Consider the following 24,448-nt stretch of genomic DNA (forward strand, 5'->3'; position numbering starts at 1 on the left):
GACAATTTTTATTGGAGTCACGTTACAAAGTGCGACACTATCCATGACAAATTACGTGTTAATCAAATTCTCAACGTTCTCAAATCATTTAAGGTTATAGTTTTTTAGAATAATCTTCTTTTAAATCAAAAGATTACATAAAAATGGTTTTATTAGCACAAATGTAACAGGAGCAGAGTAAAAAATTTCTATTCAACTCACTTGTCACGGGACACACGGCAAGAAAGAACCTAACCTATGGGCTTGTTTTTAAAAGTTGACATTCGGACGTTTCGCTTGCTGGGATGTGTAAATGTCAGTTTTTTGCAGAACCTTCACTGCAAATTGACGTCTTAATTTTCATGCGAAAGAAAAACGCATTTTAACACGATAAATCCACAAGGAAAGTGACCAAAAAACATCTTGAGACGTCTATGTAAGTACTGCGTGGCTTTTCCTGCGGCTAATTTCCCTCAAAGTTGGGTTTTTGGGGATTTTTCCGTGACCCAGAGGCCGTCATGGAGAGTTCACAACAAAGAAATTTCCTTCTCATTCACTTTTTTCCTTCCACCACACATTACGCACCCAATTGCCACCACTAGATCACCTCATTTTGCAGCCTGAATGGCAACCAAGTGGTGGTGTTGGAGTGATTTTCCTGCCATCTCTGCAAAGTGATAATTTTAAAAATAAAATTCGCGACGAGCTTTCTGACAAGGCTCGCGCTGTGTGGTGGGAGCGGGGTGGGATGGGAACCTTGATGCCTTGCGTATTTTTCTTTATTTATATTTTTCATGCCAAGCACCGTCATCTCTTCTCTTTTTCAGTCGCTCTCCCTCTCAACTCATAAACTGATGTGCCACTGATTTTGTTTTCCATCTCCATCCATCGCGCGGGAATTCCCTTCGTAGTCAGGAAAGCAGCAGCAGCAGCAGCAGCTGTTCCCCAAAACACCTCTCTCAATCCCAGAGGGAACTTTTGCAAACACAGCAAACGAAGAAAAAGAAGAAGAAGTGTCCAGGAAACTCGTGATGGTGCAGAGGACATCCTCCTGACAAACTAAAGAGTGTTCTTACGACGGGTGTGCCATTTTGTGCTGTGAATTTGTTGTGTGGTGAAAAGTCTCACACACCCACTCCCTGTGGGGCTGAAAATTTTGTGTGGAAATCAATTTTTCTGGGTTTAGTGAAGTGAAAGAAAAAATAAATAAAACCTGAGAGAGATAAACTACGTCGCAAAATTCTCTATGTGAGTGAACTCTCTTTCTCCTCATCTGGTTGAAAGTGAGAAAAGACAAATACTCGTGTTTTTGTGTGTGCAAAGAAGATTAACAAGAGAAAAGGAATTGAATTTGGTGCGCGTGAAGATGATTAGATTGAGGGACATCGAGGAGAGGCAGGAAAAGGAATCTCTGCCCGAGAATCCGCTGAAGAGTTGGCGGGCAAAGTTTGACAACAATTCCCTGACCACGGAGGATTTTATCACCTACTTCAACGCTGCCTGCCCATTCTTCATCATTGTCAATAAAGAGGAAGGGGAGACTGGTGAGTACAAATCAATTAGTTGGTATACCACAATCGTGGCATACCAAGTATTGTAATCGTCGGAAAAACCGACCACCTCAGATCGGGCTCAAACTTGGTATGAGCACGTTTTAGACATCCCACATTACGAAAATGGTGGTGGAAAATTTTTGATCCGGCCGGCCTGCCGGCCGTCCTGCCGGCCGGTCGCCCAAACTTTGCTTTATATCTCAAGAACGGTAACAGATAGAGACTTCCGGTTTGAAGTTTTCTATAGAAATGTGGGTGTAAAATTTCATTTTTTCGCATTTTCAAAATCCAAGATGGCCGCCGTCCGCCATTTTGAAATACCATCAACCAGTCCCCTTATAGCTAGAAATCTGAAATTTTAGTATGTTGTAGTGCTCAGTGAGACGTTTTCATCGATAATTTATACTTGAAAATCGGTCAAGCCGTTTAGCAAATATGGCGGCCTAAAGCAAAAAGTGTTTTTTCGATATAACTCGAGAACGGCTTGACCGATTTTGACCACCTTGGTATCAAATGAAAGGTTTCAAGAAGCCCTACAACTGTCTAGAACATTTCAAGTTCCAAAAATGGCCGCAAGAGGCGCTAAAAACAAAAACAAAAATTGCTTAACTTTACTGGGCAATATCTTCGAATCCCAATCATAGATTTCCTTGAATTTTTGATATGTTGTAGCGGGACTAATAATCTTGCATCAGTCCGAAAATGAAGAAATTCTATGTCGCCGTTTAGAAGATATGACCATTTAAAAAATTCTTGAATTTGAAAAGTTCTAAGAGCCATATCTCTTGAACCGCTTGTCCGATTTGACTCAATTTGGTATCAAATTAAAGGTTTTGCAATTATCTACAACTTTCTAGAGCATCAGAAATCTCTAGAACCATTCATTCAGGACGAAAAATACGAAAAACTCTTTTTGTGAAACAAAAATCCTCCATTTTGTGTTCTAGAGGTGACCTTGAAAATCATTGAAATTTATGTCAATTTATAGCCTATTTTAATACCTTTCCAAAACTAGTCAAGAAATTTCTGTAGGTCTAATAGAACTTCAGATATGTGCATTTTTATCTTTCATATTGATGAATTTCATAAAAAAAAATCAACTTTGCCTACTTATTCTACTCACAAATTAAATTACAACGCATAGACTGACCCATCCGCGTTGTGGTATACCAACTTTAATAACTGGACGCGTTATGATTGACTTTATAGAGTTTTTAAAGCCTTTTTTATTTAAGGGATGATTTCAATTAAAATCTCTTAAATATTTCCTTTTAAAGAAATTAATTTAGATTTCTTATTAAAGACCTATTAAAATCTTATTAGAACTCTTGGGACCTTTAATTTTAAAGGCATTCTTATCGTTTTAATGCGTAACACCTCGAAATTTAATCCTAAATAATAAATTTTAATAAAGAAAAATGTTTGTGAAACGAATTTTTTCTGCAGTAAGGAGCAACTTGAATTTTTTACACATTTTGAATAAACTTCTCTTCCCAGAACCAATTGATATGCTCCCGGAAAGTGCTATAAGTGGCTGGAAGTTGTGTAGTCATCCCGTCCATTGCATCTGGAAGTTTCAAAGGGATCTTAGGAACCTTCTTTTCAACACCCGGTTGATCCTTGATTACGTTTAGGGGTCAAAGTCTGAGTCTAAAAAATGTTTCACGCAATTGCAAAAGGGACTTCCTAAATGGACAGATTTTGAATCCAAAATGTAGTCAAGGATCAGCCGGGTATTAAAAAGGAGATTCCTAAGATACATAGAAACTTTCTGATGCAATTGGCAGTCATCCAGCACAACTTCCAGGCACTTACGGCACTTTCCGGGAAGAAGAATATTTTCAAAAAGGGTAAAAAGTTCAAGTTGCTGCAGTAGGGTCTTTAAACGGTTACATTTGACGAATTTTTAATATTCTTCTTCATTTTTTTTTAGTTTAAAACGTTTTTTTAATGGAAAATATACCTGAAAATGAATTTGAATAAAATTATTCCTTTTTAAGGGAAATTTATTTCATTTTAACACCTCTTAGCTCATTTAAACAGTCACTTCATTAAGTTTATGACCGTAAAATAGGTATAAAGTTCTCATTTTTATTCCATTGAGCCTTTTGAGAACCTTGAAATGTAAGATAAACAGAAAAACTTGTGTTAATTATATTACCTATGCGAAAAACTAAGCTTAAATTGATCAAAATATTCTTTAATTTATCACGTCAAAATCATTAAAATTTTAAGACAAAATTATTCCTTTACGTTTTTCTTTAGATATTTTTAAGGGTTTTCTTTTGGTATTCTGTGAAAAAGACTTTTAGGAATAAAATTGTTCTAAAAATTTAGATCTTTTAGACCTCTTAGCCAAAACACATCATCCATATTTTTTTTGATTGAATTCGTAACCAAATCTAATATTTTTTATTTACAAAATAAATCATTAAAAATTTATAAAATCTATATTTTTAACAAACATATATAGCCAAGTCTTAATTCCTAATCTTGTGCTAAATATTTAGTACAAATTCGTATTTAATTATTAAAGAACTGTACTAAAAATTGTCTAGATAAACAATCGTGAGTAATCTCAAAATTTCTCTAAAAAATCGGATTTTTATGTCTTTAATAAAAAAATAAATAAATCTAAAATTCTGTACTAAAAAATGTTCTAAAATCTTGAACATTTATTACGCCCCTTGTTCTTAAATAAAACTATTTTTAATAAAATTCCTTGAAAAGGTTAACCGTCTTTCTAAAACCTTAACACTAATAAAAGAAATTTTATTATTATTCAAATTTATTACTAAATTATTGATAAAACAATATTATTAATTATGGGTTATCCCTTTCTCTTTCAAACATCTCCTCACTTGCGTTTCTTTTTGCTTGTTTATTTGCACAAACACCCACACACGAAAAAAAATCAAAAGTTTTGAGGGTGAAAATGGTGTGGAATTTCGGAATTTTCGTTGGGTCTGCGTGCGAGAGTTGGAGTGAAAGTTAAGTCAGCCATTCCGTGAGTCGTGACGATTTCCGAGCCAGACAATTACTCAAGACCACTTAAATTAATCACATCGTCTATCATATTTTCGCTTTTCACTCTCTTTCCACGATCAGCTGATGAACTCACTCTGTGCTCACACGCTGGCCCATACAGCTCTCATTCTCATTGATCAATGGCCGAGATTGGTTTGCCATAGAGTTCCTCCCTCTGCTTGTCTCCTTCGTGGTTTTAGATATATTTTTATTTTTTATAGAGAATAAAATTGGCTAAAGGGGCCACCACACAGTGCCAGACTTCTTAAAATTGTATAAGAATGTTTCATTTATAGAAACTTACGCTCCGTTTATTCGTACACAATTAATTCTACATACTTACAAATTAGTAAGGAAGGTACGTTTCACATTAAATAGTCTCTGGCAAAATACAAAATGAAGACAAGGTGAAGGCAACTTCCTCTTGGTCGACATTTTTTTTTCTTTTCATTCACACCGTACTTGCTGTTTGTCTCGATATTCTGTGTACGATACTCTAAAATTCTATTTTTGTGACAATAAATTGCGGATGCTGTTTAATGTTTTCTTCTTCTTCGATTCCTTTGTATAGTTTTTTTCTTTGCACAGACTTACTCACCTTGAATGAAGAAAAGTGAAGCAAGTTCTGATTATGACGTGGATTCCTTTTTTATTATTTTTGCTTTATGATAAGACTAAAGAGAATGAAAACATTGTAATTTTTTTATTTAGTTGGAAAAATATTTAAATTATTTTTTTTTAATCAAGAAAACTGCGCAATGTTGTGGGAAAAGAAGTCTCTGTAAAAAGATATTTAGTATGAAATTTATTTAGGAAATTTATTAATTTTTAAATAATTCTAATTGAACTAAAGGAATCACTTAGAATACGTCTGGTTTTTTTTTTAGGAAATCAAGAAAAGAATAATAAGTCGCCAAACTTCATTTAAAGTCAGTGACCATTTGCCCAAAAATGCATACAATGACGTCATCATTGTATTTTTTGTCTTATACAATGAATGAAACATCTTTCTAATGTTTCATCAATGCTTTTTCGACAAGACGATGCTTCAGATATTTTTAGTTAACTTTTGGGTGCAGAAATAGGCTTTTTTCATTGAAATAAATTTATTGGAAAAAAGTTAGAAGTTCTTTAAGAAATAAGAACTTTGTCCATGCTTAGAAGCTAGAATAGAATTGAAGTTATTGCTACAATATTTTTTTTTATTATTATTATTTTTTTTATCTATTCTTTTAATTGCATCTTAAGATTCTTAATGTTCGTTCTAATTTCATGCCCTAACGACATACTTACTTTAATACTTTAGGACTTTTCTTTTAGCTTCACGCGTAACGTGAAGTCCGTGACGCACAACTGGAACTTAAAAAAAAACATAAAAATATATTTTTTAAAGATTTTATATCACAATTAAAATTAAAATACAACAAAAGAGCTTTTTGTATCACATTTTCATTTCACTTTTTTTTTTCAAACATTAAAGGAGCCCATGCAGCTCCCAAGGGCGAAGTACCTAATTGAAGGAAACGCAGAAAACAATTTTAACCCACCCAGTCTTGTAGGGAATCAAAAAAGGATAAAGAATTGCCAAAAATATTCACCATTTTCCACTGGGGTCACAACGAAAAAAGGCAATAAAGTTTTGTAAAAATTCAAAAAAATTGGCCGCCATTCGCCATTTTGTTCATTTCAATGCATGAAGCATATGTTTCAATGCTTCGTCAATATGAGCTTGTCGATGACAGTTTGACATTTCATTTATTTTTGGGAGAAAATAAAAAAAAATTGCGTATTTTTTTGTTTAATTATCGTGGTAAATGTGTTTTACGTGTTGTTCAAGAGTGATTTTTATATTTGAATACCTGAAAAAAGTCTTGGGAAAGGTGGGTGCCAAGAAAAATCGTAAGGTTTTGCGTGACAACATCCAGGGAATCACAAAACCAGCAATCCATCGTCTTGTCCGTCGTGGTAGTGTGAAACGCAAAGGATTCCAGCGCAGAGGATCTCTCAATTCGTGAAAAAGCCATTTTCAAGACGATCCACGACCAATGTTTTTGGATTGCTTTGTTTTGTAACGAGAGATGTGCTCGCTGAGACGGTCACAAGCTGGGAGGGAATTCATCCTTCAGGTATTCAGATATAAAAATCACTCTTGAACAACACGTAAAACACATTTACCACGATAATTAAACTAAAAAATATGCAATTTTTTTTATTTTCTCCCAAAAAAAATGAATGAAATGTCAAACTCCCATCGACAAGCTCATGACGAAGCATTGAAACATATGATTCATGCATTGAAATGAACAAAATGGCGAATGGCGGCCAATTTTTTTGAATTTTTACAAAACTTTATTGCCTTTTTTCGCTGTGACCCCAGTGGAAAATGGTGAATATTTTTGGCGATTCTTCATCCTTTTTTGATTCCCTACAAGACTGGGTAGGTTAAAATTGTTTTCTGCGTTTCCTTCAATTAGGTACTTTGCCCTTGGGAGCTGCATGGGCTCCTTTCAATTCATCCCACTCTTCTGCATTATACAATGTGAAAAGAGAAATAGGGAGATGCAACAGAGAAGAGGAGGAGAAGAATAAATAGTTGAGTAAGAAAATAATGCAAAATTCATATAGTTTGAGCTACATTTTGAGTGCGCGACTCCTCTTTCACTTTTTATGGTATTTTCAGCAATGTGGCGAAAGCATTGAGATATATTTCGATATCATCTCTACACTCAGTTGCACTTCAAGTTGCAAATTTAGACCTCATTATCAGTGGGTTTTTCTGCGGGGGTGGAAAAGAGTTTGAAGGGAAGTTCTCAGATAAGTTTTTTTTTTTCTTTGAAAGAGTTTCCTGCAAAAGGAGCAGGATGTTTGAATTTAAATTACGTTTTTCTGAAGGTTGGAAAAGTCAATTTTATTCATTAAATAAAGCTTAGGGGAGTGTGGAGGAAGTTGAGGAGAATTTGCAATGAAAATCAATATTTCGTCATCTTTTGACTTTTCTCGGAAATTTCTTAAGAGAGACTATCAATTCAGAGGAGATTATGCATTCGGGGAAAGATTGATTACAAATACAGGGTGGTGTAGTTGAAGAGAATTCTTCCAAGAAGTATTCTGAGAATTTTTTGAGAACTAAAAAAATTAGAACATAAAATTTATTAAAAGAAAATTACGTGAAAAAATTTAGAAAAAGTTTAGAACAATTTCTATTGAGGTTTTTCTATAATCTATATAATCTAAAAATTAAATTCTTATATTAAAGACACATTTTAATAATTTTTACATTTTTTATGTAACTTTTAGTTCAAATTTTAACTCATTCAGCATAAATAACAAGATTTAAAAAACTTTTAGAGCTTTTTCATCACCTTTGAAATACTCTTAAAGTTTATTACAGGTTCTCCAACAATTCTACGCCGTTTAGAACTAAAACTAACAAGAACCTAATTACAAATAGCAATTTTTAACTAATTTTAGACATTTTAAAAAAAACAATTAAAAAAAAATATCCTGGATATTAGATCTATGTGGTCTAAAAGAACTAACTTTTTAGAACTTGTAGTCTTAAAATTCTTTTTACACAGAATACCAACTAAAAGGAAAAACTCTCGAATTACAGGAAAAGAAAGGAAGATATTTTAATTAATTTCAAAATCTTCTCATTCATTAAAAATAATAATTTAATTTTTCTTGAATAACTTTCTAAAAATCTTCTTAAAGATCTTTAAGAAATCTCTTGAAATCTCATTAAATCAATCGTCTATAAACGAACAATAAATTGATATTTTTCCAATTAAAATTTCTCTTTTTTTTTAAAGCATCAATTTAGTTGCTCTATTTGAATGCCTTATCAGTCTTATCGTTGATTTCTCCCCAAATTAATTTTCTTTCACGAAACACGAGATGGATTTTCCCACCTGTTGTGGGTAATACCAAATAAATTTCATCTCACTTTCTCAATTTTAAAGGGAGAAAGAAAAATATTTTATTTTGAGGAAAAAAATTGGCAAAAGTTGCCTTTGTTGGTAATATTATTTGTGCTTTAAAATAGAACAAAAACTCTGTGAGAGAGAAGGTCTTTTTTGTGTAATGATGATGAGAGACAACTCTTACGTGGTGGGACAATAGAGACAGAGCTCCGTGCGTGATAAAGCCATTCAATTCAAAGTTAAGGGTTGGTCTGTCCGCTTCTTGTTGCAGAAACGGTGACATTTGATGAGCAAAGTGCAAAAGGGGCCATTTTGGATGCACTCGAGGACTTCATTTGCGGTGACAATCCTCAAAATGTGCTGGATAAGCTGAAGTCAGAGAATAACGTGGCAGCAGTGTGTGGGAGGGTCTTTAAGATTGGCGAACCGACGTACTGCTGCCGGGAGTGCGGTATGGATCCCACGTGCGTTCTCTGTGTGAATTGTTTCAAACAATCAGCGCATCGGCATCACAAATACAAGATGGGCACCTCAAATGGTGGCGGATGCTGTGACTGTGGCGATGCTGAGGCATGGAAGAGGGACCCGTACTGTGATCAACACATTCAGGGGCTGACAAATACCCAAATTGATAATCCCGTCATCACAGAAAGGATAAAGAATGCCTGTGGTATGGTCTTCCATGCTGTCCTCAGCTATTGCACCACATCCCTTGAGATTGATTGCAATGGAACAATGTCAGCTGTTGACGAGGATGAAGACTTCTACTGCACAGTTCTCTACAACGATGAAACTCACACGTACGAACAGGTAAATGAGCCCAAAATGTTTTAATTTTTATTCAGCTTGAAAATCCATTTATTCTTCCCCCACGGCATAAGGCCTTGTGGCTTTATATTCGAAAGGCGCACAAACCTCATTGCACTGATATCATGCCAAGTGGCGAGGAAGCAAATATTCTTACAATTCCCGTCTCTCTCTCTCACTCTCAGACTAAACATGGAATGTAGTATTTTGGGTGTCTTATAAAATGATTCACTGGAAGTAGCAACTTTTTCTTCCCCAAATGATAAGACTTGGAAGGAAAATTATTTATTTTATTATTATTAGAAAATGTCTCGCAGAAATAAGACGATTTTGTAGTGAGAAAGTCAACTTATTTAGGCCAATTTATGTGAATTTTTGATTAAGCCGAAATTGCTTTTTCTTTTTGATACTAAATGTGGGGCTTCTAATAATTGCTTAATTATTATTCAACTTGATGTTGATTTAATGTCTTCCGTAATTATTTATCTAGTTTGTTTTATATTGTTTCGGAACATATTTAGCTCATACTCCGAGTTTATTTTTTCAATTGAAATTTATTCTTGAATATTTTTATTCAAATAGGGTAAAGTGTTCTAATATGGGGAAGTAAAAATATGTGGGACACATTTTTGCAACAAATGAAAAGGATAGGTACCTAAATATTTACTTAAATAGATTGAAATTATATTTTTATTGATATCTAAAAAATAATAATAAATTAAGCCCATAACCTATATTAGAAAAAAAAATTATAATTTCTATACAAAAATTGAAATTTTTAACGAATTTTTATGGTAAAGATTATGTCCGGATTTAACTTTTTAGACTATAAAGTTGTTCTATAAAATTGCTATTCAATTACGAAATAGAGGAAATCTTGAAGAAGAAAAAAAACAGAATGATTTATCATTAATATTTAGTTTTCTTGGATGTTATATTATTATATTGTTTTGATATTGTTTTTATATTTTTCCAACCTTTCCAACAATCAAATAGATCAAATATTATTTAAAAACAATAAATTAAAATCTAAAAAATCATATCCGAATAAAATTCGAAAAGAACTTCAGCAAAATTCCCTAAAAATGATAGATTTTAACGCATTTCTTTTGGCTCTTATGAATCTTTTGACCGATTAAAATGGAAAACTTTCGCGAATGATTGTTTTTAACCAAAGAAATGTTAAGGAATCATCCAGGAATTTTTAAACATTTCAGTTTTTGAGATATTTTGAAATTAAATGTTTTTTTTTAAGATTCCTTAATAATTTCAAGAAAATTAATTCAATTTAAATAAACTTATAGTGGCGATAGGTCAATCGGTTAACGCTCCGATTTGATCATACCCAATATCGCTACGAAGCGGGTTCGATTCTCTGCTGGGTAGATTTTCTACCTTTCCTTGGCCAAGCGTTTCCTAATACCGGTTTCCTTCCCATTCCTCTCTTTCGCACAAAAAACAATCACACAAAATCAAAGTGGGTTCAATAGAACTTCACTCCACACAAAAAACTGCGGGCGATATTGAATAAAAAGACCCATAAAATCCTAACCCTTTTTTAAATAAACTTAATTTCTAAATTATCTTTGTTCATGGAAGATAATTTCCACAAATTTTCAGAAAAATCAGCCCAGTTGAATTCTGAAAATAAAATAAATGATTTAAATATAAAAGAATTTTAAAAGTTTAATTATTTTCTGATTAAATTTAGAAGATTTTTTTCATGAAATTGTGAAAAGAAATAACAAAAACTAATTAACCTAAAAAAATCTAATAAAATACCCTAAAAAATTATAGAAATTAAGTCCTTTAAATGGAATAATTTGATAATTTTTTTTAGTTTTATTTCCGAATAATTTTAATAAATTCAAACAATCTTTCTAAGAAGACAGAGAGTAATGACAAAAAGTGTCCCATTTAGGCACATTTACCCTATCTCTGTCCTTCCTTTTATAGAATAACTTTTGGCATAATCTAATCTGAGTTTAAAAAATATGATATTTTGACCATGATTTCAATAATCTGGAATCTGGCCAAGACGGAGTTTAAAAAAAAAAGAAGAAAGAAAAGAAATAAAACAAAACCCTTTTTAGTATCTCCGAATTGTGCTACAATAAATCACTTTCATCCTCACACAGTTCAGTTGCCTTGGCTTGTGCCCATGGTTTCTTTTGGGGGTACTTATCAGAGAGCTGATTAAATTTGTCATTGGATGGGAGCTAATTATCTTCCCTCCTCGTCGTGAATTTTATTCGCTGTTTAGGTTATCCAGACATTGACAAGGACTGTCGCATGCCCACACAAGAATGCCGTGGACTATGTCACCAGTGTGGACAGAGATGGGCGTGCAGTGGTATTCTGTGGCTCCTTTGCTGAATGTATGCGCCTCAAGGGTGAGGTGGAGAAGCAATCCGTACGGAATATAATGCATGCTAAGACACAACCACTGAGAGTGACGGTGCTGCACAAGAAGGGGTTGTCGTATCAGCAATTTGCATTGCAACTCCTTGGATGGTTGCAGCAATTCCTCATGCACTCTGCCTCCTTCAGGAAGGTTTTTTGTGATATAATCACCATGAATACGGATTACAACATTAACCATTTGCTGTCGAATGATTGCAAATTGTGGAAGATGGCACGTACGAGTTGGCACAAAGTTCTCATTTCGGGCATGTTGATGGAGTATGAGAATAAGAAGAAGTTAGCTGTTGTCTTTACCAAGTTGTACGCATCAGTGATGCAGGATTACATTCGCGATGATCATGATCATTCATTCTCAATTGTTTCACTGAGTGTGCAACTTTTTACGGTGCCAACCGTTGCCCACCACTTAATTGCCCACGAGAGTGCATTCTTCATACTTATGCAGACTTTCTATGCGGAAAGTGTGGAGAAGTATGTGCAGAATAAGGTGCTACAGTTTGCCAAGACAACAATAAATCTCAATGTTTTCAAGAGGGCCGCCTACATTTTGTACGATGTGCGGTACCTCCTCAATATTGCGCCCGATGTGTGGACGGATGATTTGCGAAAGGGCTTCCTCCATGGGATGCAGATACTCATAAAACTCCTGAGGGTGATGCAAGGAATGGATGCAGTGCATCGACAGACGGGATCACATATTGAGCATGAACCAGAATGGGAGTCAGCCTTTAATTTGCACATTAAATTGGCATACGTCATATCCTTGGCACTTGATTGGTGTCGCACCGATAAGGTTGTCCTTGTCAAGGTTTACAGGTTTGTACAAAATCTTTTATTTAGTTATCAATAGGGCTACCACCTTCGAGTTTCGGGGTATGATCTCCGGGCTACGGGTTTAGGATCAATTTCTCCGGGTCACACGGTTTTAATTTTTTTCTGCTTTAATTTTCTGCAGTATTCAAAAACTAAAAAATCGGAAATTGAAATAGACTCTATAATTTAGAATTTTTCGATTTGTTTAGCTAAAGGAAAATCGTCTGAAGTCAGATCTCAGTTTTTCTAAACCAGAATAAACTTCTTTAAGCTAGACTATAGTTTTCTTCAAACTAGGTTTAAGTTTTTAAAGTCAGTCCTAAGATTTTAAGGCAAGACTATTGTTGTAGACTAGACTTTAGTATTTTTTTTAAAGGTCAAGTTTTTAAGGTTTCAAGGTTAGATCATGCTGAACTGAACTGAGTCTGAATACGTCTTAAAAGTCTGACCGAAAGAAACTAAGGTTTAGCTTAAGAAAAAAAGACCTGGTTCAATAAACGGCTTAACTTTGTTTCTTAAGTTTTTAAATCAAACTTGCATTTTTGAGGTTTTACACAATTTACCCTTACAATTATTTAAGATAAAGCATTCATAGTTTTAACAGTTAAACATAGACTAGCTTTAGAATGCACTTAACACTACCTCAGCATGACCTCGATTAAAAAACTTAAGATTAAAACTGAAGCCTAGTTAAAGTAAACTTAAACCTGGCTTAAATATATTCAAGCTGATTCCTTATGCTAAAAAAAGTTTGCGAAAAGTTCGGGGGGGGGGGGGGGGGGTGGGGTAGTTAAAATCTCTGGGTCAGAATGTAATGTGAGGTGGTAACCCTAGTTATTAAGACAAGGGCAGGGGCGTAGTCAGAAATTGAATTTAGAACGAATATAACGACTTTAGGGTACAGATTAATGATGATTAAGGTTACTAAATTAATAAAATAATTACTTTTGCATTCGAATTAGCAGTTTTTGATAGTTTTTTGTGCAATTCGAACGTTTGAAGTTTATTAAAACGTCTAACGTTCCTTTTAACGTTAAAAACGATTTTGATAATGGTTATAACGGTTTATTTCCGAAATATTTTAGTTCTGTGACCATAAATCTGAATATTTTCGAAACGTCTCTTGGTAAAATCGAATTAGAACTGAAAAAACTTTTAGTCTCTTTTAGGGTTAATTTTTTTTTTGCTTTTACTGTTCAATCTTTGCCTTTATAGGACTCAAAACCAAATAACATTAAATATAAGAGCAAAGAAAGGCAAACGTAGTATTTGAGGATAAAGTGAAGGAAAGTCTGATTTTAGGTAAAAGTTCAGTTCAAATTAATTTTACTATTACTATCGACTTGAATTTAGTCCCTTTTAGGCTTAAATTTAGATCCTTTTAGGCTTAAATTTAGTCCGTTTCAAGTTTAACTTTAGTCCCTTTTAGGCTTAATTTTTATTGGCTTTTACTACTTAATCTTTGCGGCTTTACGACTCAAAACCAAATACCATTTTTGGCTTTAATTTAGTCGTTTTTAAGCTAGAATTTAGTACTTTCCGGCTTTAATTTATCCCATTTAGGCTTAAAATAAATATTTTTTAGGCTTCTACGCCTCATTCCTCAATCTGAGCCATTTTTTAATTTCAAAAGTTTGCCATTCCTTATTTCTAACGGTTTAACTTATGATTTTTCATTAAAAAAATTATTACGTAACTTTTAACGTAGAATTAATTTATTTTGATTTCTAACGAAAAACCTGAACTGTCGCAATTTTCTCAAAGAGTCTTTAGACACCCAAACTTCCTACCTGACTACGCCCAATTACTTGATCGGAGAGTCCTTTAGCTTTAGCAATTAAAAAAAAATTCCCTTTCTCTTTAGGATGGTCTTGGCCTCACTGTCTGAATGCGAATTTATTGTGTCGCAAACAATGACAAAGGTGCAAGAACTTGCGGATCACAGTGTAACGTGCTTAATGTACGATGTAGCATCACAACCTGTCTCAATTCATCTCCCCCTTTCACGCTTCTTTGCCGGATTGTACTTACACTTGGAGAAATTCGGTTTATCTTACTACACTGTGTCTGCTCCCTCATCTGGCCTATCCCTTGTCCACTTGATTGAACCCGTACTGTGTACACAGACAATGATTGCTCAAGTACACGCTGGCATGTGGAGGCGCAATGGGTACAGCCTCCTCAATCAACTCTACTTCTATCGGAATGTTAAATGTCGCTCAGAGATGCTTGACAGGGACATTGTTACCCTCCAAATTGGGGCGTCGCTCATTGAGCGCAATGAATTCCTCATTCATGTTATAAATAAATTCAATCTCATGAGTTGGGTGTCACCGACCCCGTGGACAACACCTGAAGTGGATTCCAGAATTACGGAGGAGGATAACATCAGACAAACAATAAATATGGTTGATGAATTCCTCGAGTTACTCATCATAATAATCGGGGAGCGCTACATGCCGGGCATTGGGCGTGTAACGGAAGAGGATAGGCTGAAGAAGGAGATCATTCAGCAACTCTGCATTAAGCCCTTTGCCCATTCGGAGCTCAATCGAACCCTTCCGGATATTCAGCATGAAACTGGCATGGAGAATGTAATAAATGCCGTTGCAATTTTCAATAAACCCGCACAGGCGGATAGGAAGGGGGTGTACGAGCTAAAGCCGGAATTCTACGACATGTACAACATGTTCTTCTACCACTACAGCAAAGAGGAGAAGTCCAAGTCTGAGGAGGCACAGAGGAAGCGTAAGAATGCCAAGAGGACGTGTTGTCTACCGCCAAAGCTACCAAAGCTCACGGAAGCTTTTTGGTGAGTACCAATTTTTGCCCATAATGAGTTTTATAGTTTCTTGATTAAATTTTAAAGGATATTTTGTTTAAATTTGATTTTTCTAAACAACTTTAAATAGAAAAATAACAGAAAAGAGTTGATTCTGAGAAAAAAAGATTCTTTTCTGTTTTTCTGTTTATTGAAATTTTTATGGCACAAAATGTGTCTTGGCTAAGGAATTTTAAAAATTATATTCTCGTAAGCCTTTCAGATATCTTTTTTTTTTTATAAATTTTCAAAGAAGAAATCTTACAGTTTCAAGGAAAGTTTCTCAACTACGAAATTTAAAATTTTTTTTTGTAGCACATGTGTCTTGGCTAAAGAATATGAAAATTTTTTATTCTTTTTCATTTAAAAGATATCTTTTCTTTTACGACATTAAAAAAAATAAGTTTACTATTGCAAAATAAAAAAAAAATAACAGAATCAACTAAAAAAATATTAAAATTTTCTCAGGTACGAAATTTTAAAATTTTTATAGCACAACATGTGTCTTGGATAAGGAATTATAAAAATTATATTCCCTTAAAACCTTCAGATATTTTTTCTTTAATAAAATTTCAAAAGAGAGATCTTACAATTTCAAGAAAAATTTTCAACAGAATCAAATGAGAAAATATCCAAATTTTTATAGCATAACATGTGTCTTGGCTAAGGAATATAAAAATTTTATTCTCTTTCATCTATGAGATATCTTTTCTTTTATAAAATTTTAAAAGAGACTTTTTTACAATTTCAAAAAAAATTTAACAGAATCAACTAAGAAAATGTTTCTCAGCTACGAAATTTTAAAATTTTTATAGCACAACATGTGTCTTAGATATGAAATATTAAAATTTTGCAATTTGTGTGAAGTTTAAAAAAAGAAAAAGCTTTTTAATTGAATTATATTCTTTATGTTTTCCTCAATAAAATGAACCTCATTATTGATTTCCGTTTTGCAAATTTTTTCTGCTTGAATAATTTTATTTTAATATTGAATTTTTGCATAAAAATTCAATGATAAGTGATCATCCTTGACCAATATGCAAAATTACGATCATTGACCATCGAAGAGACCCCTAAATTGCCCCTAAATGACTCATTTAAAAATCAAGGAAATATTTAGTTTTTTTTTTTTAAAGAAAGTTTTTGGAGAAATTTTTCACAGAGGAGTTTATGCCCGGGTATATGAAAGATGATCCTCTATCGCAGAACAATTTTAACCCATTTCATCTTGTAGAGGATCAAAAAACATTGAAGAATTGCGAGAGAAACTCCCCAAAATCCACTGTGATCACATAGAAAAGTGCAGTGATAGAACAGTCCGGGAAAACATAACCTCAATTTGGGAACAACATTTAAATGAATAGGAGGAACTCCATTGTGTTCGACCAGCGTGGCATCGGGACCTCTTGAGCTTCTTTATAACCTTCCCAACCTTTCCTGCCTACCCGGATGAAGATTTGAATGATTTTTGCTTCACTTCTCGCTTCCCGGACTTCCCGTCGTTGAGATTTTTTTTCTCTTTTTGGAGTGCTTTCCCTTGGAACTGTAATCAACAGTTGTGTGTATATAAAGTAGCAAAGCTCTCCGAGAGCCTACTTTGACGTTCAAGGTGAGTTTCCGGGAAGCTTCCCGCAAGGCCCCAGAAATCAATTTCTCTCTTGTTTTTGTATATTCATCATCCTTATGGATGTAATTTCAACCCAAAGGCGGCCAAAAATGATGATGAATGTAATGACAAAGCCTACGAATCAGCTCCCCTTGTGGTGTTCAACAGCTTTTCCGGCCAAGGCAAGCATCTGAAGCTTATGGCACAGATGCTACGGAATATGTTTCCCACAATTAACGTGTCCATGATTATGATGCTGAATATTTCAAAGAGGGAGTTGGAGCGGAGTCAGATCGGAATCTTTTTGCCCCCGTAGATCTAAAACGTCCACTCAAGTCCAGGAAACGCCCTGCTGTTGAACTCTTATCCAAGAGAACATTCCAAGTGAAAAAAAACTCAACGACGGGAAGTCCGGGAAGCCAGAAATGAAGCAAAAATCATTCAAAACTTCATCCGGGTAGGCAGGAAAGGTTGGGAAGGTTATAAAGAAGCTCAAGAGGTCCCGATGCAAGGCTGGTCGAACACAATGGAGTTCCTCTTATTCATTTAAATGTTGTTCCCAAATTGAGGTTATGTTTTCCCGCACTGTACTTTCACTGCACTTTTCGATGTGATCCCAGTGGATATTGGGGAGTTTCTCTCGCGATTCTTCTATTTTTTATGTTCCCCTACAAGATGAGATGGGTTAAAATTGTTCTGCGATAGAGGATCGTCCTTCATATGTCGTTGCATAAACTCCTTTCTTCATCAATTTAATTGTTTTTCCTGCAGCATGATTGCTGATCTCCTGCAGTGTGATGTGATGTTACTGATAATGCAGACAGTCTTGGAGAAGTCGCTTGATCTCAAGGAGCGAACCTTCTCAGAGGGACATCTGCAAAAGGTGAGGATTGAGCGCTCCCAAAAAAAAAAATAAAAAGAGTTTTCTCAATCATTCCGATTTGTGTTTAGGTTCTCTTCCTAATTGGTTATGGGCTACAAGATGAGGAGAGTGGCAATTATCCGTTTTTGATGTTCCACGAACGTGCCATAAAGTGGAATATTTTGCATTTGCTAACGGAATTGGCAACATGTCCGCGTGTTGAGGCACTTACGGAGCATATTCAGTGGACAGTGAAGAAATTCAAGGAGATTCAGGCACGTGGTGAGGATAGTGGTGCTGGGAGTAGTACGAGTGTGGCAATGGAACAGGATGATACAGCAATGACGAGTGATGAGCAGGAGGCGGCAGAGAAGCAGGAAAGGGCGAGATTGGCGGCTGAGCATCGTGCTAAGATTATGGCACAAATGGCGAATGCTCAGAAGAACTTTATGACGGAGAATGCGGCGCTATTTGAGAGTACAAAGGTTGAGTATGAGCGCGAGGAGACGCAGGATTTCATGGAGTGGGAGAATGCGAATGAGCAGAGTCAGTCAATTGCGTGCTTGGGACCAAATAGGAAGGTTCACATGGATGACGATCAGGTGGTGTCGTGCATACTGTGCTCGGAGGATGTTAATGTGAGCAAAGGTGGGCCGTGTATGGTGTATTCGGCCTATGTGCAGAAATCCACACTAATCTATGGGCCAGCAAGGATTTATCCGCATGTGAGTAGCTGTGGGCATGTAATGCATGCCAATTGTTGGCTTGAATACTTCAACAATGAGGTACAAAAGGAGACCCGCAGACCGTATCGAAATCGCTCTCCGGCCAGCTTTGATACGGACAAGAAGGAATTCCTCTGTCCACTCTGTCGATGCTTGAGCAACACTGTCATCCCGCTGGCGAGCTCTCTTCCACTCTACTACATTGGCACAACGACGCATCAACATGCAACGGAGCATGTGGATTTCTCCACATGGTGCGACATTATGCGGAAATTCATTGATGGTCTGGGGAGTGAAGAGGAGGAAATGCTGAGTATTGATGCCATCCTCGAGGAGTACAATGAGCCAACGAGGGAGCTCTTTGTAGCAGCTTGTCCCCCACTTAAGCGACAAATAGATCGTGATCTCATTGGGCATGTGAGTGATTTTGTCACCACAATGAAGGATCTCATTGGGCGCAAAAAGATAAATAAGCACGTTGAAATGTGGCTGGCGTGTGTGTACACCATTCAATCGGTTGAGATGCTCCTGCGGGCGCAGGGGAAACCCTTGAAGGGTCACCTCTCAATACGACAGCTGAGTTGCCTGTGTGGTCTCATCCGGATGTGTGGTACAATGGGATTTGCAATGATGGAAAAGGAGAAACGTGAGCTTCTCGCTCTTTTCCCGCAATACCATGTCCTGTGCCCAGAGACAAATTGCCTTCTGGACACAAATCTCTTTCAATCACTCGTTGTGACGGTCTTCATGACCCCTTGTGTGATGTATGTGCAAAAGAGGAACCCAGAGGATTTGCTGAAGAGTGATTGTGTCATTCCCACGGGGCAAATGATGGAATTTTATCTACTAAAACAGGCTTTTATTCTCAATATTGCCAAAATTCTCATTACCTTCAATCCAACGGTGGAAGTGGAGGAGGATGCCGTGTTGGAGGATGCACTACTCAAAGAAGTTCATCAAAAGGCGGAGGAAAGGTAAGATTATGTATTAAAAAAAAATATATGAAAGCGTTATTAAAAAGAAATTTAAAGGAATTTTGTACTGATGGGGAAAGTCAGAAAAACAATTAAAAGGAGGTTTTTTTTTTATTTTTTGACGGTTAATACATATTTTCTAACGTTTGATGTATTTTTTTGAATGTTCGATAATTAATTTTTAACTTTTGACGTTTCTTTTAAACGTTCAATGAATATTTTCTAACGTTTGACATTTCTTTTCTGAAGGTTGAACTTTTTTTTTTGAAAAACAGACGTTGCTTTTAAAGTTTGATAAATTTTTTTAACGATGAAGTTTCTCGTCTAACGTTGGACGTAACTTTTCGGAAATTTGACGTTTCTTCTTAATTTCTAACGTACCTTTTATTGTCTGATACATTTGTAACGTTTTACTAATTTTTCTGTCGGTTTTAATACATATTCATTAAGTTCTCATCAGCGGCAAACCTTATGTCCTTAAATGGGATTTTCCGCCCATAATATTAATGTTTATTTTATTTATTCTTTAACTTTCAATGAAAATTTTAACGTTTGACGCTTCTTTTTAAACTTGAACGTTCCTTTTTAAGTTTTAAATATTTTTTTCTAAATTTTGACGTTTTTTAAGCATTCAACATTTGTTTTTACGTTCGATGAATATTTTCTAACGTTTGACAGTTTTTTAGCGCTCCATGAATCTGTTCTATCATTTGACGTTTCTTTCTAATGTTTGACGTTTCTTCTTGAAGTTCGAGGATTTCCAAACGTTTGATAATTCTTTTATAACGTTCGAAAGTTTGTTTTGTCAAATTTATTATTTTTTATATAGTTTGAAAATACATTTGCTAATTTTTTTTTTAAATGGGTTTTTAGCCTTAAATAAATTTATTTCACGTCTAAGGAAAAGCCTGAACTTCCTGAATTTCTAAAGGGTGTTTAGACACTGAAACACCCTCCCTGGCAACGTCCCTATGAAGCTCCTTCCGTTTGATTTAATCAGCGAGGGGAGCTCACAATCAAAATCCTTAAATTTTTATCAAAAGAATTATTAATTAACTCTTTTTTCGCTCAAATTTTGAGCAATTTCTTAACTGATTTTACAACCTCTTTTTTGAAATTTTAAATTTTAACAGTTATTAGATTAAGAGAAGAATATTTTCTTCTTGTTTTAGGTATAAAAAGGAACAAGAAGAAAAGGCAAAGGGAAAAAATAAACCACAAGAAACATTATCCATGGAAAGTCCTTCATGCTCCACAATAGTTTTCACGCAACCAATTCAGAATGTTACAACAAAGACAACAAGTATGGAGGTCCAGGAGGATCCTGATGATGTTCCAATGGAGGCACAGACGGAGGAGAAAAAGGGCGGGAAGGATAATGGTTTGGTGACTATGTTGGCCTTTTTCCGCCTCCACAATATCTACGTGGGCTCCACAGCACGTAGAATAATCACCCCGAGCCAATTAATTGAGGAGATTAAGGAGAAAAGTTCGACATTTCTGCGGTCAGCCACACTCCTATTTCACTTCATTACGGGCATTGAGATGCCGCAAGAGTTGGAGGAACTCGGTGGGGATACATTTGAGCTGATGTGCGAGTACCTGGGCCTTGATGCCAACATTGAGTCCTACTTTGTGTGCAAGAAATCCCTGGAAATGATGACGCGTGCCTCATTGCATCCAACCATTGAGGCAATGCGGAAAGGTGAGAAGAGGGGAACATAAATTTGGCGGGAAAAATTGTTTGAAATTAAAATTAGTTGGTGTTCTACTTCGTGGCCAACACCAAGTATTGTAATCGTCGGAAAACCAACCACCTCAGATCGGGCTCAAACTTGGTATGAGCACGTTTTATACATCCCACATTACGAAAAATTTTAGTGGAAAATTTTTGATCCGGCCGGTGTTCCAAACTTTGCCTTATACCTTGAGAACGGTAACAGATAGAGGCTTCCGGTTTGAAGTTTTCTATAGAAATGTGGGTGTAAAATTTCATTTTTTCGCATTTTCAAAATCCAAGATGGCCGCCATCCGCCATTTTGAAATACCGTCAACCAATTCCCTTATAGTTAGAGGTCTGAAATTTTAGTATGTTGTAGAGCTCAGTGAGACGTTTTCATCGATAAATCATACTTGAAAATCGGTCAAGCAGTTTAGCAAATATGGCGGCCTAAAGCAAAAAGTGTTTTTTCGATATAACTCGAGAACGGCTTGACCGATTTTGACCAACTCAAACTCAAATGAAAGGTTTCAAGAAGCCCTACAACTGTCTAGAACATTTCAAGTTCCAAAAACATCCGCAAGAGGCGCTAAAAACAATAACAAAATTTGCTTAACTTTAAGGGGAAATATCTCCGAATCGCCATTAGGCAAATCTTTTAAATTTTGATATGTTGTAGCCTGACTCAATATCTTTCACCAGTCCGAAAATGAAGAAATTCTATGTCGCCGTTTAGAAGATATAGCCATTTGAAAAATTCTTGAATTTGAAAAGTTCTAAGAGCCATATCTCTTGAACAGTCTGTCCGATTTTGCTCAACTTGGTATCAAATTAAAGGTTTTGCAATTCTCTACAACTTTCTGGAACATCAGAAACCTCTAGAACCATTCCTTTAGGACGAAAAGTGCAAAAAACTGTTTTGGTAGAACAAAAAGCCGCCATTTTGTGTAGCTGACGTAAAATTGATGAAGTAAAATGGTAAAAGCCGCCATTTTGTGTTCTGAAGGTGACCTTGAAATTTATTGTGATATATATCAATTTATAGCTTATTTCAAGACCTTTCCAAAACTAGTTAAGAAATTTTCTGTAGAACTTGAGATATAAGCTTTTTTATCTTTCAAATTGCTGAATTTTATAAAAAAAAATTCAACTTTTCTACTAATACTGCTCACAAATTAAATTACAACGCATAGATTGACCCCTCCGCGTTGTGGTATACCAACTTTTATAATTGGACGCGTTATTTGAAATCAAATTAATTTTTTATTTTAATTTTGCAGGAGAAATGGAGAAGAAATCAACACCGACGTATTTACCGGTGAAGGAACTTGTTGCCCTTCCGGAGGATTACAGTGATCTAATTAATAGTGTCTCCCTCTTCACGTGCCCCAATAATTCACGCGATGACACCCGCAATCCCACAATGTGTCTCGTTTGCGGTGAAGTACTCTGCTCGCAGACGTACTGTTGCCAGAGTGAGATTAACCGGATGACAGTGGGGGCGTGTACGTACCACGCACACGTCTGTGGGGCAGGAATTGTTCCACTTTTGCGGATCCGGGAGTGTGAAGTGATGCTGCTCAGTGTGAGTAAGGGTTGCTTCATCTCCCCGCCATATCTCGATGAGTACGGTGAGTACGATGCGGGACTCAGGCGCGGGAATCCTCTCCACCTGTGCCGGGAAAGGTATGAGAAGTTGCGCATTATGTGGCTAAGTCATGGGTTCTACGAGGAAATTGCCCGCACGATGGAGATTACGAATACAATGCCACCCACACAGTGGGAGCTACTCTAGTTGAGGAATCACAACACTTTTTTGCTTAAACTACCCGCTCCTCCCTCTCCCCTCTGGTCACCCCTTTAGCACGCGCTTCTCGAAAGAAAAAAAAATTAAACTTAAATAAGAAAAATTAACGTAAATGCGCCCCTCTCTCAAATTAAGGAGAAAAAATCGTCTTTTTTTTAATTTAATTTCAGTTCCAAAGTAGAGAGAGAGGAAGTCAAATTCAAGTAAATATTATTGTTTTTCTGTGTAAAATAAAACAAGAAATTTGAGGAAATTTATAAAGGCAAAAGTCTGATAAAAAAAATGTATTATATTCGCGTTATTTTCTTTTTTTTCTTTGTATTTTATTAAATTGAGAAACTTCCTCGTAAATGGTGAGATTTTTTGATGATTAAGGAAGAGTGACGATCGTGTGCAGCTAAGTCGATGACGCTTCTGAAGAATGATTGAGTCTCCTTATATATTTTTTTTCTTTATTAAAATAATTATTAATAATATAATTTGATTTATTTGAAAGAAGAAGAAAAACAAAGAGAAATTATTATAGTTGATTTTTTCCGGTTTGATATTTTGTGAGATATATTTGAGGAAGAGAAAAAGAAATAAAGAAGATTTATGAAGCAAACTTAATGGTGTTTTATTGGTTGATTTATTTTTGAAGGGAGTTTGAAGGAAAAGAAATTTTATTTAACCCTTTCGCGTTTTTTTGGGTCATACGCTGACCCAAACATGAAACATTTTATTTTTTCAATTAATTATGATTTTAATTAATTTTTTACAGTTAGAAAAGCATCAGATTCACGCAAAATATGCCAAAAAAGACGTTCTAACTAAGAAAAGTCATCTGAGAGCATTCATAGAATAAAGATCGTAATAAAAGAGTGCATGTTTCAATGTTTTTATGTTTCACGTTGGATGCGAAAGGGTTAATCTCCATTTCCATTCTTTTGTTAAACGATTAATTGATTAAGGAATTTCAGGAAGCTTATCTTGTATCTTTAAATGTTTCAAAACATTCACGTTAATGTTTCTTCGATGTATTTGTCCCTACGAAACATTAACGTGAATGTTTTGAAACATTTAAAAGGAGAGAATTGGAAAATTTCGGCGTAATGTTTCGCATTTGTGATTTCAATGAAAAATGGGAAATTTCCTATCATTTTTTTTTTTCATTCTCTAAAAAAGACAATTTGAATTAAAATTATTTCCTCTAACCAGGCTAAGATACTCATATATGCCTGAATAATCTCCTTTTCATTAAAACATTTTAGAGAAATTCCAATTAAACAATTTAAATCCAGCAGCAAAGTTCAATTCAAACATATGTTAGTCCCATGCTCAAATCTGCATATTTATGTCCTATTCTTGAGCAAGAATGAGAAACTTTTTGAGCAAAAAAGAGGAGAAAAAAATCCCGCGATAACGGAC

The 24,448-nt window shown here is 35.2% G+C and overlaps 1 protein-coding gene across 1 annotated transcript; it reads left to right on the forward strand.

Moving 5' to 3' along the window:
* Window positions 1-282: 282 nt before the first annotated feature.
* On the forward strand, window positions 283-23,645 carry LOC129788667 (E3 ubiquitin-protein ligase UBR1). The gene is made up of 9 exons (XM_055824901.1): window positions 283-415; window positions 807-1,523; window positions 8,754-9,292; window positions 11,553-12,529; window positions 14,391-15,338; window positions 17,725-17,836; window positions 17,905-19,514; window positions 20,687-21,219; window positions 22,515-23,645. Exons 2-9 carry the CDS (start codon window positions 1,346-1,348, stop codon window positions 23,027-23,029), a joined length of 5,412 nt encoding a protein of 1,803 aa, XP_055680876.1. The 5' UTR covers window positions 283-415; window positions 807-1,345; the 3' UTR covers window positions 23,030-23,645.
* Window positions 23,646-24,448: the final 803 nt, after the last annotated feature.

This window comes from Lutzomyia longipalpis, chromosome 2, assembly GCF_024334085.1.
Source record: "Lutzomyia longipalpis isolate SR_M1_2022 chromosome 2, ASM2433408v1".
NCBI classification, from domain to species: domain Eukaryota; kingdom Metazoa; phylum Arthropoda; class Insecta; order Diptera; family Psychodidae; genus Lutzomyia; species Lutzomyia longipalpis.